Source organism: Eumetopias jubatus, unplaced genomic scaffold (genome assembly GCF_037043125.1).
Source record: "Eumetopias jubatus isolate StellerSeaLion01/CBP00866 unplaced genomic scaffold, mEumJub1_p1.0 scaffold_2, whole genome shotgun sequence".
NCBI classification, from domain to species: Eukaryota; Metazoa; Chordata; class Mammalia; order Carnivora; family Otariidae; genus Eumetopias; species Eumetopias jubatus.
The window spans coordinates 164,403,056-164,417,030 of NW_028274808.1; the positions used below are offsets into that span (position 1 = coordinate 164,403,056).

Below are 13,975 nucleotides of genomic sequence, written 5' to 3' on the forward strand. Positions count from 1 at the left end.
GGCAGTTAGTACTGGTTTGAAGAGTTAACACAACAATAGACTTCATTGCACTATTTCCCTTCAAGGCTGAGGGTCTGAGTGTAGGCCAAGGGTCACACTGAATAAAGTAGAATTAGTCTAAAAAGGTCAAAATCACTGGCCCCAGTACTCAGCCTGCTGATGGTCTGCCTTTATCAGAGGCTTATATAGATATTCAAAGAGGATTTAAAACATAATATATCAGTTTGGTTCTTTTTACTAGAAGTTAGTAATGAATAGGGCAAGGTAATATCTTCTAGTAATGGCCTAGAGTCTGAATATTTTTTAATACTATCACTAGCAGATCTATGTCTTACAAAGAACAGTAATAGAATATATTATGTGGATTTAATCTGTGTACTTTGCTTTAGCAGATCTGAGAACTGTAAGTCAGCTATGACTTCAATAGTATTTTTTCTCTATATACATGATATTAATAATTTTAAATAGGAACAATTTGCTTTACTGTAGATTTGTGACAGTTACTCTCAAATGGACTGAGGGGAGTTTTTTTATCCTTTAAAACAAGACTTTGTAAGATCTGAGCCAGAAAGGCTTTACGAGGCTATGACAGGCAATTGAGAAGTTTAGCACCATGAGGGTACCCTGTGCTTCATTTAATGAATTGGTAAGAAACTACAGGTGTCCACCACTGGGTTTTGACTACAGATAGTTCATGACTGTTGCACTTTTGCTTGCTGTTGGTTCTGAAAATAATCAAGTTTCCAAGTTCCAAGAGAGCATTGTGAAGTCAAGCCATCGTCTTGTCAGGTACGGAGCTTGCCTCTGAAGTTTATACTTATATTCAGAGATTGAAGCCATACTTTGAGCAATGAAGAAAAAATATGAAATTTTGTTCTTTGTAGTTTAAGGCAATAAAAGTTACAAACATACATTAAAATTATTTTTAACACTGCATATTATAGTATCGACAGTATTGGGATAAAAAAGAAAACACCAACATACAAACATGCAGGGGTGATATTTGGTCGGTACTTACTGGTACAGCCCTCTGGGTATTTACAGCTGATACTCATTCAGATTAGTTAAAGTACCTGTTCTGATTTGTTAGTGCGTGTGCTTCAGAGTTTGTTAAATAATTTTAGCATCACCTGTGGGTTTATATACAATTGGAGGTTATTTGCGTTGGGCAGGAAGGAGGTTGGTAAGAGTCAGTACAGAGTTTCTATCTGTAGACTCCTCTTGCAACAAAGGACATTTGCATTTAAGTTTTTTGTGAAAATATCTAAGCCCTGCACCATGAATCTTAACCTAACTTAAATGTCCCTCTTCCTTTCTTGAGTTCCTCCATGCAATGTTTATGTCTTCTTCCAAAGATATAAAGTATATTGTCTATACATTTTATAAGCCAGTATTCTTGTTTAGCTTGTAATAGAGTTATAACTGTTACTGCTCTCCACTATGAGGCTGTGCTTTTCAATGTGGTTTGAATATTCATTTATTCATTCAATTCTCACAACAGTTCATTATGGCTTTGGTATAATTATCCCCCCCCCCTTTTTTTCCACCTGGAAGCTGAAGCAGGGAGAGGTTAAGGAACATTCCCAAAGTCCAAATTCTCTCTAAGTACAATTTGATATTATTTTAAATGATATTTAGGTAGAATTGAAATAATGATAATATAAACACTATATGTTACATACTTTATGGTTTAAAGAGTCTTTTTAGAGGATTGACCTAGTGATACAAACTTCAATTGGAGAAATTTAGGTAAAAGTGTACTCCCAGGTTTCAAATAGCTTCCTCAAAGAGAAAGTCACACAGTATGATGTTTAAAGCAGAAGTTCAGAAGTCACACACATCTGAGTTTGTGTGATCTTTCAGCCACTTGGTAAACAGGAGACCTGGTTATGTCATGAAACCTCTTTAACCTCCATTTTGGAATTTATAATATAGGGTTAATAGAACTTACCTCCTCTCCAGGAGTGAAGTTTTTCACAAATGACACCCTCAGGCTTACCACTCAACCTGACACATCCTAGTGCTCAGAAGGTGTTAGCTATTATCTGGCTATCAGTTATATAGTCGGGGATGACTCTCCATTTGTAACATGGGAACTGCATGTGTCATTACAGAATAAAAGCTGTTTTGTAGCTTTCATAATGGTGGACCCTGAACCCTTTCCTTCTGTACTCCAGCCAGGTCTGGAAGAATGCCTCATCAGCAAGGGAAAGAGGAGAGGGAGAAACCCGATGCCAGTGAAGGACAAGAAATCCAGGCCTGTTTTCAGATCCTCTTGGGCTCTCAGAGGCCCTTTCTTATCTCCTTTTACCTGAACATTTTGAGAATACTTAATTGAAAATACCTGATAATTCGAAATTCTGTTCTAGGCCAGTTGATCCTCTAAATCTGTTGATTTACACTCTTCATTATTTTGGATAATTAATAGGTGGCTCAATTTTGTTTGCATTTAGATAACTAAGAAGACATTTATACTAGTATAGAAATGCAGGTAAATATTATTTATATTTTAAGGTTCATGAATTCAGCTGCATATTATGTGCCTACCTGGCGGAAGGCATCATGCTAAGTTGATAATGGTAAACAAAGCAGAAGTAGCACCAGCCTTTATTGAACTTAGATGCTAATGAGAAAGGAAGATGTCAATCAAATAATTACACAACTAAAGAAAGAATTTATACATTTTGAAAAATGCCGTGATGGAAGTAATCTGAGTGCTGTGAAGAGTGCAGATGGCCAAAAAGACTGTGCTAGATGGAGTGGTTAAGAGGGTCTTTTTGAGGACAAGACTAAGCCAAGACCAAAGTATGAGAGGGGATTGATGACATGAAAAACAGGATGGAAGGGAGGCCCTCCAGGCTAGGAAGTAGCATGGCCAAAGGCATCAAACAAGAAAGTATTCCTGAAAACTGAAGTTATTTCATGGGACTAGCATATAATTAATGAAGTAAAGAAGCCATGGTAAGAACTACTGATTTTGTTCTCAGTCCCATGAGATAGTGTTTAAGAGAGTTAAGCTGAGGAGTGACGTGATCCCACTGATGTCTTAAAAAAAAAAAATCCCTGTGGCTGTAGTGTGTCTAATGATTGGACAAGGTCAAGTGAAGCTCTAATGATTGGACAAGGTCAAGTGAAGCTAGGAGAGCACAAAGCATGTTATCTGGTCCAGGCAGGAGGTAATAGTGAGTCATATTCGAGTGGGTGGGGATTAGGAGGAGAAACCGGTTGTGGATGAGCTAGGCAAAAAGCAAAGTTTGTATTTTATCTTTGTCCCACATTTTTAATATTTATTTCACTGCCAACTGTATATGGTTAGTTTCCCATCATATGAGTAAAGCGTTTGACACGAAAGAGAGAAATCCTGTTATCTAGTTAAGGAAGTTAAATTTCTCTATTCAAAAATTGTGGTCATTGTAGATGATCATTCCTCTTGTTAAAATATTTCTACATTTCATTTATTCATTCTCTCATCCATTCAGCAAATATTTGAATAACATATAAGAGTCAAAATGTTGCATTGTTTATTAGATGTGTGGTTTTGATTGTTTCTTTTCCATGTAAACAACAACAAAAAATGGTTCTCCAAGAAAATGGTATCCTTGATTTTACTCTGGAGCTTTCCTCATGGTTTCAGGACTCCTTTTATTTATTTCCCTAAACTTCATCTTTCTAATGGATAATGATGTTTATCAAGATACTTTTCTTCAGAATTTGAACTGGAGTTTGGAAAATGTTAAGTAGCAGGCTCAACCCACATTGTGTTAATTCTTGTATTTCTCAATAGAAAAAAGAAAAAGCCTCTGTCATGATACAGAACAATGCTTATGCGGTGGCTGTTGCCAATTATGCCCCGAATCTTTCAAAAGACCCAGTTCTCTCCACCATCTCCAAGAGTGCAACCACGCCAGAACCCAATAAGAAGCCGGAAAACAAGCCAGCGGAGGCCAAGAAAACCTTCAACAGTGTTAGCAAAATTGACAGAATGTCTAGAATAGTTTTCCCAGTTTTGTTTGGTACATTTAATTTAGTTTACTGGGCTACGTATTTAAACAGAGAACCTGTATTAGGGGTCAGTCCTTGAATCTAGACACAGGTTATCTTTGGGATGTATAGCAACATAGAACTTTGTTTGTTTTGCTATGTACAGTCTGACTAATAACTGCTAATTTGTGAACCAACATGTACAGTATGTATATAGCTATAAAGCTTACCAGTAGACCTCTAACGGAGACACGCATTTGCTAACTTGTGGAACTACAGGCAGAAAGCACCCCATTCCCAAAGAGCCATTGCCTTTTTTAAAGATTTACCCTAGGAACTCGTTTATAGTGGGTTTCACATGATCTAATTTGTTTCCTACTAGTGATGAAAGTGGGGATCCCATACCACACTTGATGAACTCTTTTGATTTAGGTCTTAAATAGGACTGTTTTCTCCTGTTGCCTAACTATAACGTAAGGTAACACTGTCGTTCCAAGATGAATTCTTCTAAATCACAGAACCTCGTATCTGCCACATCATTTCCCTTCATGAGTGCTCCGAATCCCTGCTAGTGTAATTGGAAGCTTAGCACACATCAGAAGAAAAACTAGAGATCTGAAATCAGCTTTTAATTACTCTGTATAGCATCTATAGCAACATATTACCGCATGACAAGCTCAAATAATTACGAGTCACTCCTGACAGGATGTTAATTATGCCTAGAATTTAATAACTATCGGAATGTCATGGTCATTACATTTTAGCATCAGAGTTTATTTGGGAGTAATAATTGAAATCCTACAGATTATTTTAATCATTGGAAACTACCTTAAATTAAAAAAAAAAAAGACAGATATGTCTTACTCTTTCCAGGTATGTGTTGTACTGAAATTGATCAGCTAAATTTTCTTGGTGCTGGAGACTGGAAAAAGCATCCAGTTTGGCTGCTGTGGAGCAACATTCATATTGGATTAGAAAATTGTGCCAAAAACTCCCACCGATGAGAATTCATAGGTGTCCCAGCATATAGATGAGCACTTACACGATTCTCTTCTTTCCTGTTTACTGCAAATTCTGCCTTAAGGCCTCTTGTCATCAGGACTCAGAAGCCACTAATTACAAAGGAAAGGGCAGTTAGTTGGCACATTTTTCTGTCTTGAAGCAGCGCTTTCAGATAAGAATTAATGTAAATCTGCTTTTGTAAATTGCGACTTTAAATTTCACTGGCTCAAATTTACAACAAGCTTTGTATACCAGAAGAGGTTTTGGTAAGAGTTGAACATTTTTAAACAGAAACTTTAAAGCATCACCAACAGATTCTGGATTAGTTCACATACGCACATGAGTGTACGTGTGTGCACGCACACCCACCCACACACACCCACCCCCACACATGCATACTAATTAAATTAGAACACACACACACACAAATAGCTAAATTAGAAACCAGTTTTCAATTTTATATAATTACTAATTATTAATATGTAAAATTCATTTTTCTTTTAATATTTAAAATATACTCTCTATGCCCCTGAAATGTATTAACAGAAGTTAACAATTGTGTCTCATGCCTAGATTTAACATTTTTGGCATACCCCCAGATCCTTTTGACTCACATCTACATTAGCAGTTATTAGTTGACTTTTACTGATAGATACACCTTTATGATGGTGTTTTTGTAGAAACATAAGTAGTCAAATAGTGGCATTTCTTGCAGTTTTGTACAGTATTTCAGTATAGTGCATAAATAAGTATGTTCATAAAATCAAATAAAAGGAGTATCTTACGGAAATAAGCAAAATCACAACAAAAATTGCTATTCCTTTGCCTCGTTTAAATTTTTTTTTTTTTTTCATTTTCTTTGTTTTAGTGTGATTCTATTATGTGCTTTGCATGACTGTATTAATACCAAGGTCACAAATGCATCTTATTAACAGAATTTGCCGTGAAGACAGCTTTGACATTAAAAATTCCCTCACAAAAGGTAATCCGTAATCCTTAATAAAATAAAATTGTTACATGAGCTAATAAATCTATTTCTTTAATTCCCTTCCAATTACAGCTTCTTTGTTATCTAAATAGTTCTAACATATACACTTTATTCGTATACTGAAATAGAAGATATTCTATTTTCCTACACATTTAAATATAACCTAGATCCTCGGTAGAGTTTAAGAAAGTGCGCAACAGTCTAAGAAAGTGCACCATGCTTGAGGGCAAGCAATAAAAATGCTTGTCTGGTATTCATTATTAGATACTTTAAAATGTTGTTTTTGTAAGTTCTGCATTTCCCCCTTCATGTCTGACTATAAATTATTAATTTATAAATATGTACATATGTAAAAATAGTTGTAAATAGCAGTTTCTGTGTGACAACAGAAAAGACTCATCTTTACCTTTGACAAAGGGCTGCACCTACATTGATGGCACCAGTTTTATTAACATTTATGGTAGATTGGCCAGAAAAGTTACTCTTACTGTTATCCTTATTTTTCGTTTTCATTGCCAAAATCTTATTTGAGCTTAATAACATCCCGACAGTTCAGATTTTCTGATAATGTAGATAAGGATTTTCTATTATTTCTCCACTTTGCTGTATTTTTTTATGCACTTCTTAATCTTTTAAAGTTTAGATAAATCAAAGGGAGCTTTCGGTCTTGCAGGAGAGAGGGAGGATGCTCCATGAAAAATGATTTTAAATTATAGAACTATACTGTTTACAGTCATTCTCCCTTCCATAAAGCATTTTAAAGATGCAAAATAGAAGTGACATGAATTTATTAAAATGAGACCAATTTTTCAGGAAATACATTTTTAATATACTAACAAAGGTCTCTTTGGCCCATAATATGATGCCTATTTCATGCAGTTGTACATTGACATAAAGAGTTATGGTATGTACAAAATGTAGATAAGAACATGTGCATATACAGAGATAGAGTCTCATTATTGTATAGCTAGTTGCTGCTCTGAATCAGCTAATATTTATTCAACAAATATTTTTTTACCTCCTACTATGTGCCATACCATGGGGATGATGTTAACACTTATATCACACCCACAGAATTTAATTGAAAATTAAAGTGCACCTTCTTCTTCTAAAGACTTAAGATCAAAGGCTAAATGGAACACATGAATTAATTTAGCACTGAGAGTTGTTCTAATGAGCTATATCATCATGAGTGTGCTTAAGATAGTGGCTGTTTTGTTTTTTCCTCCCATTCATGTTCCTATTTTTCAAAACAAAAAAGGAACAAATATAAGCATTTAGTAATGATTTTAAACAGTGATTTTTAAAATGCCAACGTTACTTTTTAGCAATCTTCAGGGATCTCTCTCGAATTTATCTCAGGTTTGGATAAGTGATCCCCTTGAGTGACATTTTCCATTTTTTTTCTTGAATATTTCATTGTTTATTTAAAAAGAACACAGACACTATTATTTCACTCATATTTTTCTTTGATATATAAAAGATGTAATCCAGTATTTAATTACGATATGGTTCTTTTTATATTCCTGGCTAAGGGAACTCAATTCTGCCATGGTATCATAGATTCTAGAGGGGTGCCAAAGCTCTGTGGATTCTGTCACTATTGTACTTTGGCATGGCCTGTCATCATTTCAGTGAAGGGACAAGAGAAGTAAGTCAAGTCACCTGCAAAGTCATGGTTCTTCAGCATCTATTAAGACTTTTTTCAAATGCTTCATTCTTGATGCCTCAGACAATACCTGTGAAATGGGGAAATGTTTATTACTTAACTTGAATCTGAGACCATATTAATAGGTTTACCAAACACCAAACTGTATAGGTTGTTCCTGTTGTTAGTCTTCTCACATTCTTACGTGCATTTGCATATTTTTGAAGCAATTTGCAGCATTTTTTTCATATAAAAAGATTCAGAATTTCAAGGGAATCAAGCTGACCCATTGCTCCCGGTAGTACATTTATTTAGCTTTTTAAAAAAAATTTTAATTCAATTAATTAACATATTAGTATATGATTAGTTTCAGAGGTAGAGTTCAGTGATTCATCAGTTGCATATAACACCCAGTGCTCATTCATCACATGCCCTCCTTAATGCCCATCACCCAGTTACTCCATCTCCCCCACGCCCCTTCCCTCCAGCAACCCTGAGTTTGTTTCCTATGATTAAGAATCTCTTATGGTCTGTCTCCCTCTCTGATTTCTTCTTGTTTTATTTTCCCCTCCCTTCCCTTATGCTCCTCTAATTTGTTTCTTAATTTCCACATATGAGTCAAATCATATAATTGTCTTTCTCTGATTGACTTATTTCGCTTAGCATAATACCCTCTAGTTCTATCCAGTTGTTGCAAATGACAAGATTTATATAAAAAGATTCAGAATTTCAAGGGAATCAAGCTGACCCATTGCTACCTTGTAGTGAATTTATTTTCCTTTTAATTGAGGTTTCATGGGCACGTTGGGTTTCCCTCTTATTAATTCAGAGTATATAGAAGCATACCATTTAAACTGAGGAGGGCTGTGGTTATTTTTAATATTCATGCTTGGAAACCAGAGACACTGTATCAAAATTACTCAAAACAGTGTGGACAAGACAAAGTATAATCTTTTTTCTTTATTGAATTCATGCTTTAAAAGATGAAATCCAGTTTTAATGAAATTTTTAATATCCATAATCTTTTGTAACCAGCATTTATATAAAAATACTAATATTTTCCATTAGTGTAATCACTCACATTTTCATCAAATTCAAAAACAAATTTAGGGCCTCAAAAACAGGGAAAGAAATATCAAAGAGAAAAACCCACTAGAAAAAATGAGGCTGTTGCTAATTAAACCTAGTGAAGCATTTTCCCTTTTTAACTCCCAAGAAAAGGGAGAAATTATATGCGTGAGTGTATACAGAAATGTTTAACAGTTATGATTCCATCATGGTAAGCATCATGATGAAAATACTAAAATAGATGAAATTCATGTGAAGGCATGCAGGAAAGGTAATCAAAAAATTATTCAAAAATTTATTTCTTATAAGAATTTGGTATCATCGTGTTTTTCTTGAAAATTCTTAATCATTCAACATATTTATACCACTGTTTTCAACTTTATTTAGTTGAAATAGTCTATATTTGTATTTATGAAGAACATTTCCTCATATACATAATTATATTCCCCACTTTAAATCACCTTCTCTGTGTTGTAGTTAATACATAATATCAGTTAATATGGCCAGTAGGGAAGAACAACCAATAGATGTTTCAGTTTATAGTTCCCAAAGAACCCTTAATAAGTTCTTAGCTTTGATTAGAAGTGTGTGTGTGTATGTGAGTGCATGTGTGTGTCTGTGTGTGTATTTCCAGGTATGAAAGAACATTTTGAGAAATTCAGACAATTTTATGAAATCTAAACAATTTATTAATCGGTCCAATCTCAAATGTAGCTCCTATTAACTAGCCATTAACTTAGTCAATAGAATAGTTTTTTTCAGTAGATCCATAACAAAATTATTAGTTGGAATTTAGTCTTGAGCCATACATATGGTTAGAAATAGCCTTCCTATAAAGTTGTAAACATCTTTCTGCTGTATTTCTAGTTGGCTCAAATGACTTCACAATTCTGCTTGTAAGGCAGGATAGGAAAATCTTTGAATTCCAAGTTTGTAAATGGAGGTTTGTGAAAGGTTTCATTAAATTAAATATCTTGTTGATCGTATGCAAATACCTAGTCATCTATATTCATTACTGGTCAGTTTCATACCTTTTTGAATCGAGATGGTTCAGAGTTTATTCTTATAGAGAGCTCATCGCATGCTAGTTGATATTCTAAGCCCTTCACATAGAGTACCTCATTCAGTCCTCACAACAACCGGAAATCACTGTGTGATTCTTGAAGTTCTGGAAGTTTAGAATTTCTATATAGTACACCGACATGCTAGTCTAACACATATTTTAGACAAAGTAAAAAAAAAAACTGTATTTTTCTCTGCTTTAATTCAAATTTATATTCATACCTTTTGAGGGGCGTCAATCATTGAAAAGTCCACCATTTGCTTTTCTATATGACAAAACCAAGCAAATACTGAACTATAAAGCAACCAAGAACCCATTTTTGTGAAACTATTTATTCACAAACATTGATTACAATTTAGGTTCTAGGAGTATGTTGCGTTTTTCTTTTTTGAACCGTAGGTAATGATAATGTATAAAAATGCTTAAAATTGATTAAGCATACTCTTTCTTTTCTTCTTTCTTTTTCTTGGGGGGGCCAGTTTTGTTAGGAGTCAGGTTTTGTTTTACTTGCCATATGGTTGGTTTCATGACATTTAAACTCATTGGATTTAAAGAATTACGTATTGACTTCATCCGTTTGTTGCAAGTTACTATTTATAGAAAGAAGTCTAAACAGACCCCAAATCCATGCCAAAGTTGGGATTGTTAGTGTTGAAATAGCTCAGTTGGTGTGAAAATTTTGGTTTTTCATGCTTCGTTTTAGAAGACTTACTTTACCCAAACATGCTGTCAAATTCCAGCCTATATTATTGTATAAATATGAGTACTTCCCATGAAGTTCATTTGTGAGAACAAATGATATTAGGAAAGCAAAACAAAGGATTTAGGTATGGAATTACTTAAGAAATAATGGCTGATAGATTCATTCCCATTTATTTATTTTAAAAACATTCAACATAGTAGTTGAAGTACTTGGCTGTGTTTTAAACTGCATAATGGGTGAAGACGTTTAATGTATGATTAGAGTGGCTTAAATGAAACTGAACTTTGAGCCACAATTTTTATGAATTAAACTTTAGCATCCATGGATAAGTTCTTGATTACTTATTGATCTTAAGTGCCTGCTCCATAATTGATTTAAAGTTTGTTGGTATCCAATTTTCTTCAAGGTTCTCCTGAGAAGATACAAATTCGGGTTTTGGTGTGCTCTAAAATGAAGAATGTTACCGTTCATGAAATATTCCCTTTAGAGTTGACATGCATGAAAACTTACGAAAGCTTCATATTTGTTGCTAAATTTGAAAAAAAAAAACAGAAAAGAATGAAATGTTTTCCCCTTGCTACATATTAATAATAAAATTACATGCATAGAGAATGCATGATACAGCTCCAACACTAAACTTTGAATATTCACATTAGGTGAAATTTGAAATTTTCTGGGTGACAATATACTTGTATGATAGGTTTTCTCATTTGAGAAAATCATTCGAGAGCTAATAATATTTGTAATTTGTGACCTTGTTGTAATTGGGAAAAGTCACTATTTTTCACATATGTAAGATAATTTGGCCTTTATTGAATGTGTCATTATGCTTGCTGTTTAAAAAAAAATACTAATCAATCACATGCAAATTAATGCTAAACATTATCTTTTTGTACTTATTAAAATTAATTTAAATATATTTGATCTGAAAATTGTGGTTTTTTTTTTTTACTCTGGTCATTCATACATATTTGCTTACAAGAATTGAATTTATTGTGACTTTTTTACATTGGGATATAACAGTGATATTTTGTAATAACGATTTTAAATGTTAATTTCTTAAATTTCTTTTTAAAATAAAAAGTTATAGGGTGACAAGGAAAGTATAAAGCTACCCTGAAATTTTAGGGGGTTCATGAAGTGCTAACGTTGATTCCTTTAACACATTAAGAAAGTGGCGATATGGAAAACAAGTTCATCCAGAAAATTGGCTACTTTCTATCATAAAAAGTTCACATTTACATGAAAACATTCAGTAAAATAAATAAGATTTTTTTTGTTAGATAGACTCAAATTCATCATTCTGTTTGTAAACGGGGAATCTTGCAGCTTTCTCATTCTCTAAGTTGAATGCAGTATTATTTAAATGAACTACTCTTGATTATTATTGCAAGTATCACAAATGAAATACTTTTAAATGTCAAAAAGATATAATAGGAAGCAATTTTTATCAACATGGTGAGTTCTTATGCAATATTTCTCAACTCTACCCACGTTTTAAAATCACCTGAGGAGCTTTTTTGTTTTTGTTTTCTTTTTAGAAAGGAGGGATGGAGGTGGCAGAGGGAGGGAGAGAGAGAGAGAATCTTTTTTTTTTTAAGATTTTATTTATTTATTTGACAGAGTGAGGCAGTGAGAGAGGGAACACAAGCAGGGGGAGTGGGAGAGGGAGATGCAGGCTTCCCACTGAGCAGGGAGCCCGATGTGGGGCTCGATCCCGGGACCCTGGCATCATGACCTGAGCAGAAGGCAGACGATTAACAACTGAGCCACACAGGCGCCCTGAGAGAGAGAATCTTAAGCAGGTTCTCCACCCAGCATGGAGTCATGCTGGGCTCCATCTTACAACCCTGAGATCATGACCTGAGCTGAAATCAAGAGTCGGTCCCAAGCCACCACCCAGGCACCCCTGACCTGAGGAGTTTTCAAAAAAAAAACATTGGTCCTACACTGCTTGCCTATAGCATTTAGTTTAGTCTATACTAGTAAAGAAAAAAAGAAACACCCACAAAGTGAAATGAATGTTACAAGTCAATTTTTCATATAATATAGTGAATTTAAGTGACAATCTCAAACCTTATATAACAAAGTATTCATTCTTGAAATTTAATAATTAGAATTATTCTTACTCTTAATTTGTACCCTGTACTTATGAACAATATGAGTGTGTGTATGCACATATATATATATTACAAATGTCATTTTCAGCCTGTGTTTTTAATTAAATATTTAAAAAATTATTTATATTAACACGTTTTTGTTACTATTTTCCTGAAGGAGAGTACACTCAATTTAAATATTGAGGTGAGTATTTACAGCCCCAAGGTCTCATCTCCGTAAAATTATAGCCCACAAAATACTACATTCTTCAACAGCATTCAGCCAGTTTCCCCAATAATTTACAGTCCAGGCTCTGTCAAATTAATGTAGATGAAAACATGCTGTAAATGGAAGCATTTATGTCACCTTTGAAGAATTCAGGTAAGAAGCAACTGAGTTTTCAAAGGGCTTTCTGTGGAGTTGGAAGTTTTGTCCCACCTTTAAAATGTAAATCCAAGGAAACTGCTGAGAAAGCAATAAGACTCAAATAATAGTAGTCCCCAAAGATTGTTACACCACCACATGGAGAAAGGTTTATATTCTCAGGGCTGTGGTCAATACTAACTCTTGAAGTTTTTCCGATGCAGACAGAAAACTGGAAAAGTGGAACGACCAGAAGCAAGTAGTAAAAATAACTCTAAACCCTCAATTGCCCCTTGAGAAAATGTTGATTTATATCCAGTGTTCTTGGTTTAAGAAATCAAGGAAATGAATATTTTTTTAAAGGGGTAACCTTTCTCTAGTGCACATTTGGAAGCTTAATTAGTTGGTGTCCCCTTACCTGGAAAATTCACTCCTGTGTAACACTTTATTCCATTAATGGTTTAAGATTTTATACATTTCTTCTATGAATCAACAAAAATAATAAAAATAGAATTTCTAAATTATGTCTTAACATGTTGAATAATAAAAACATCTAAACTAATAACTGAAAAATATCAGTTTTGAATTGCTTGTACACTTACTGTTTAAAAGTTAGCTTTACTTCCAAACTAAAATGCACGTGAAATCTCAGATAAATGTAAAAGTGAAAGAATTTGTCAGTCTTCGGAAGTCGTCATGCCTGCCCCTCCGATCAGCTTACAGGAAGACTCCACAATGGATGTGTGCAGGAGTCACCCTAAGGCTTATCTCAAACTCCACTTCATTCCAGACAACGGAGTCTGTACCTGAGGAGAAAATGTTTATAATTCTCTAGTTCTTCTTCTTGTTTTAAACTTGACTTCATACTGATCATGACATTCCTCTTTTTGATGTTCTGGTACCCTATCCAGTAATTATATTGAACTTTTTAACTCCTTGAGGTCACTTGAGGTAGTGGTGAAGTTACGGTATTTTACTGAAAGTTCTATCTCCTTACTGAAAGTCAGCATCTTCTCCGCGACTCCTTTGACTAAAGCAGGAGCAACTTCCAGCTATCAT

General features: G+C 34.2%; 1 protein-coding gene across 5 annotated transcripts in view; it reads left to right on the plus strand.

Moving 5' to 3' along the window:
• Positions 1 to 11,254, plus strand: part of GABRA2 (gamma-aminobutyric acid type A receptor subunit alpha2) — a 124,757-nt gene extending 113,503 nt beyond the window's left edge. For 3 of the 5 annotated variants that reach the window (XM_028092551.2, XM_088021181.1, XM_028092554.2), the window contains one exon: positions 3,785 to 5,827. In XM_028092551.2, the coding sequence (XP_027948352.1) occupies positions 3,785 to 4,081 (297 nt within the window). In that variant the 3' untranslated portion in view covers positions 4,082 to 5,827. Of the gene's footprint in view, positions 1 to 2,177; positions 2,351 to 3,784; positions 5,828 to 5,851; positions 5,966 to 10,859 lie in introns of those variants that run through there. The other 2 variants (XR_015767795.1, XM_028092553.2) reach the window with 2 other exon arrangements.
• Positions 11,255 to 13,975: the final 2,721 nt, after the last annotated feature.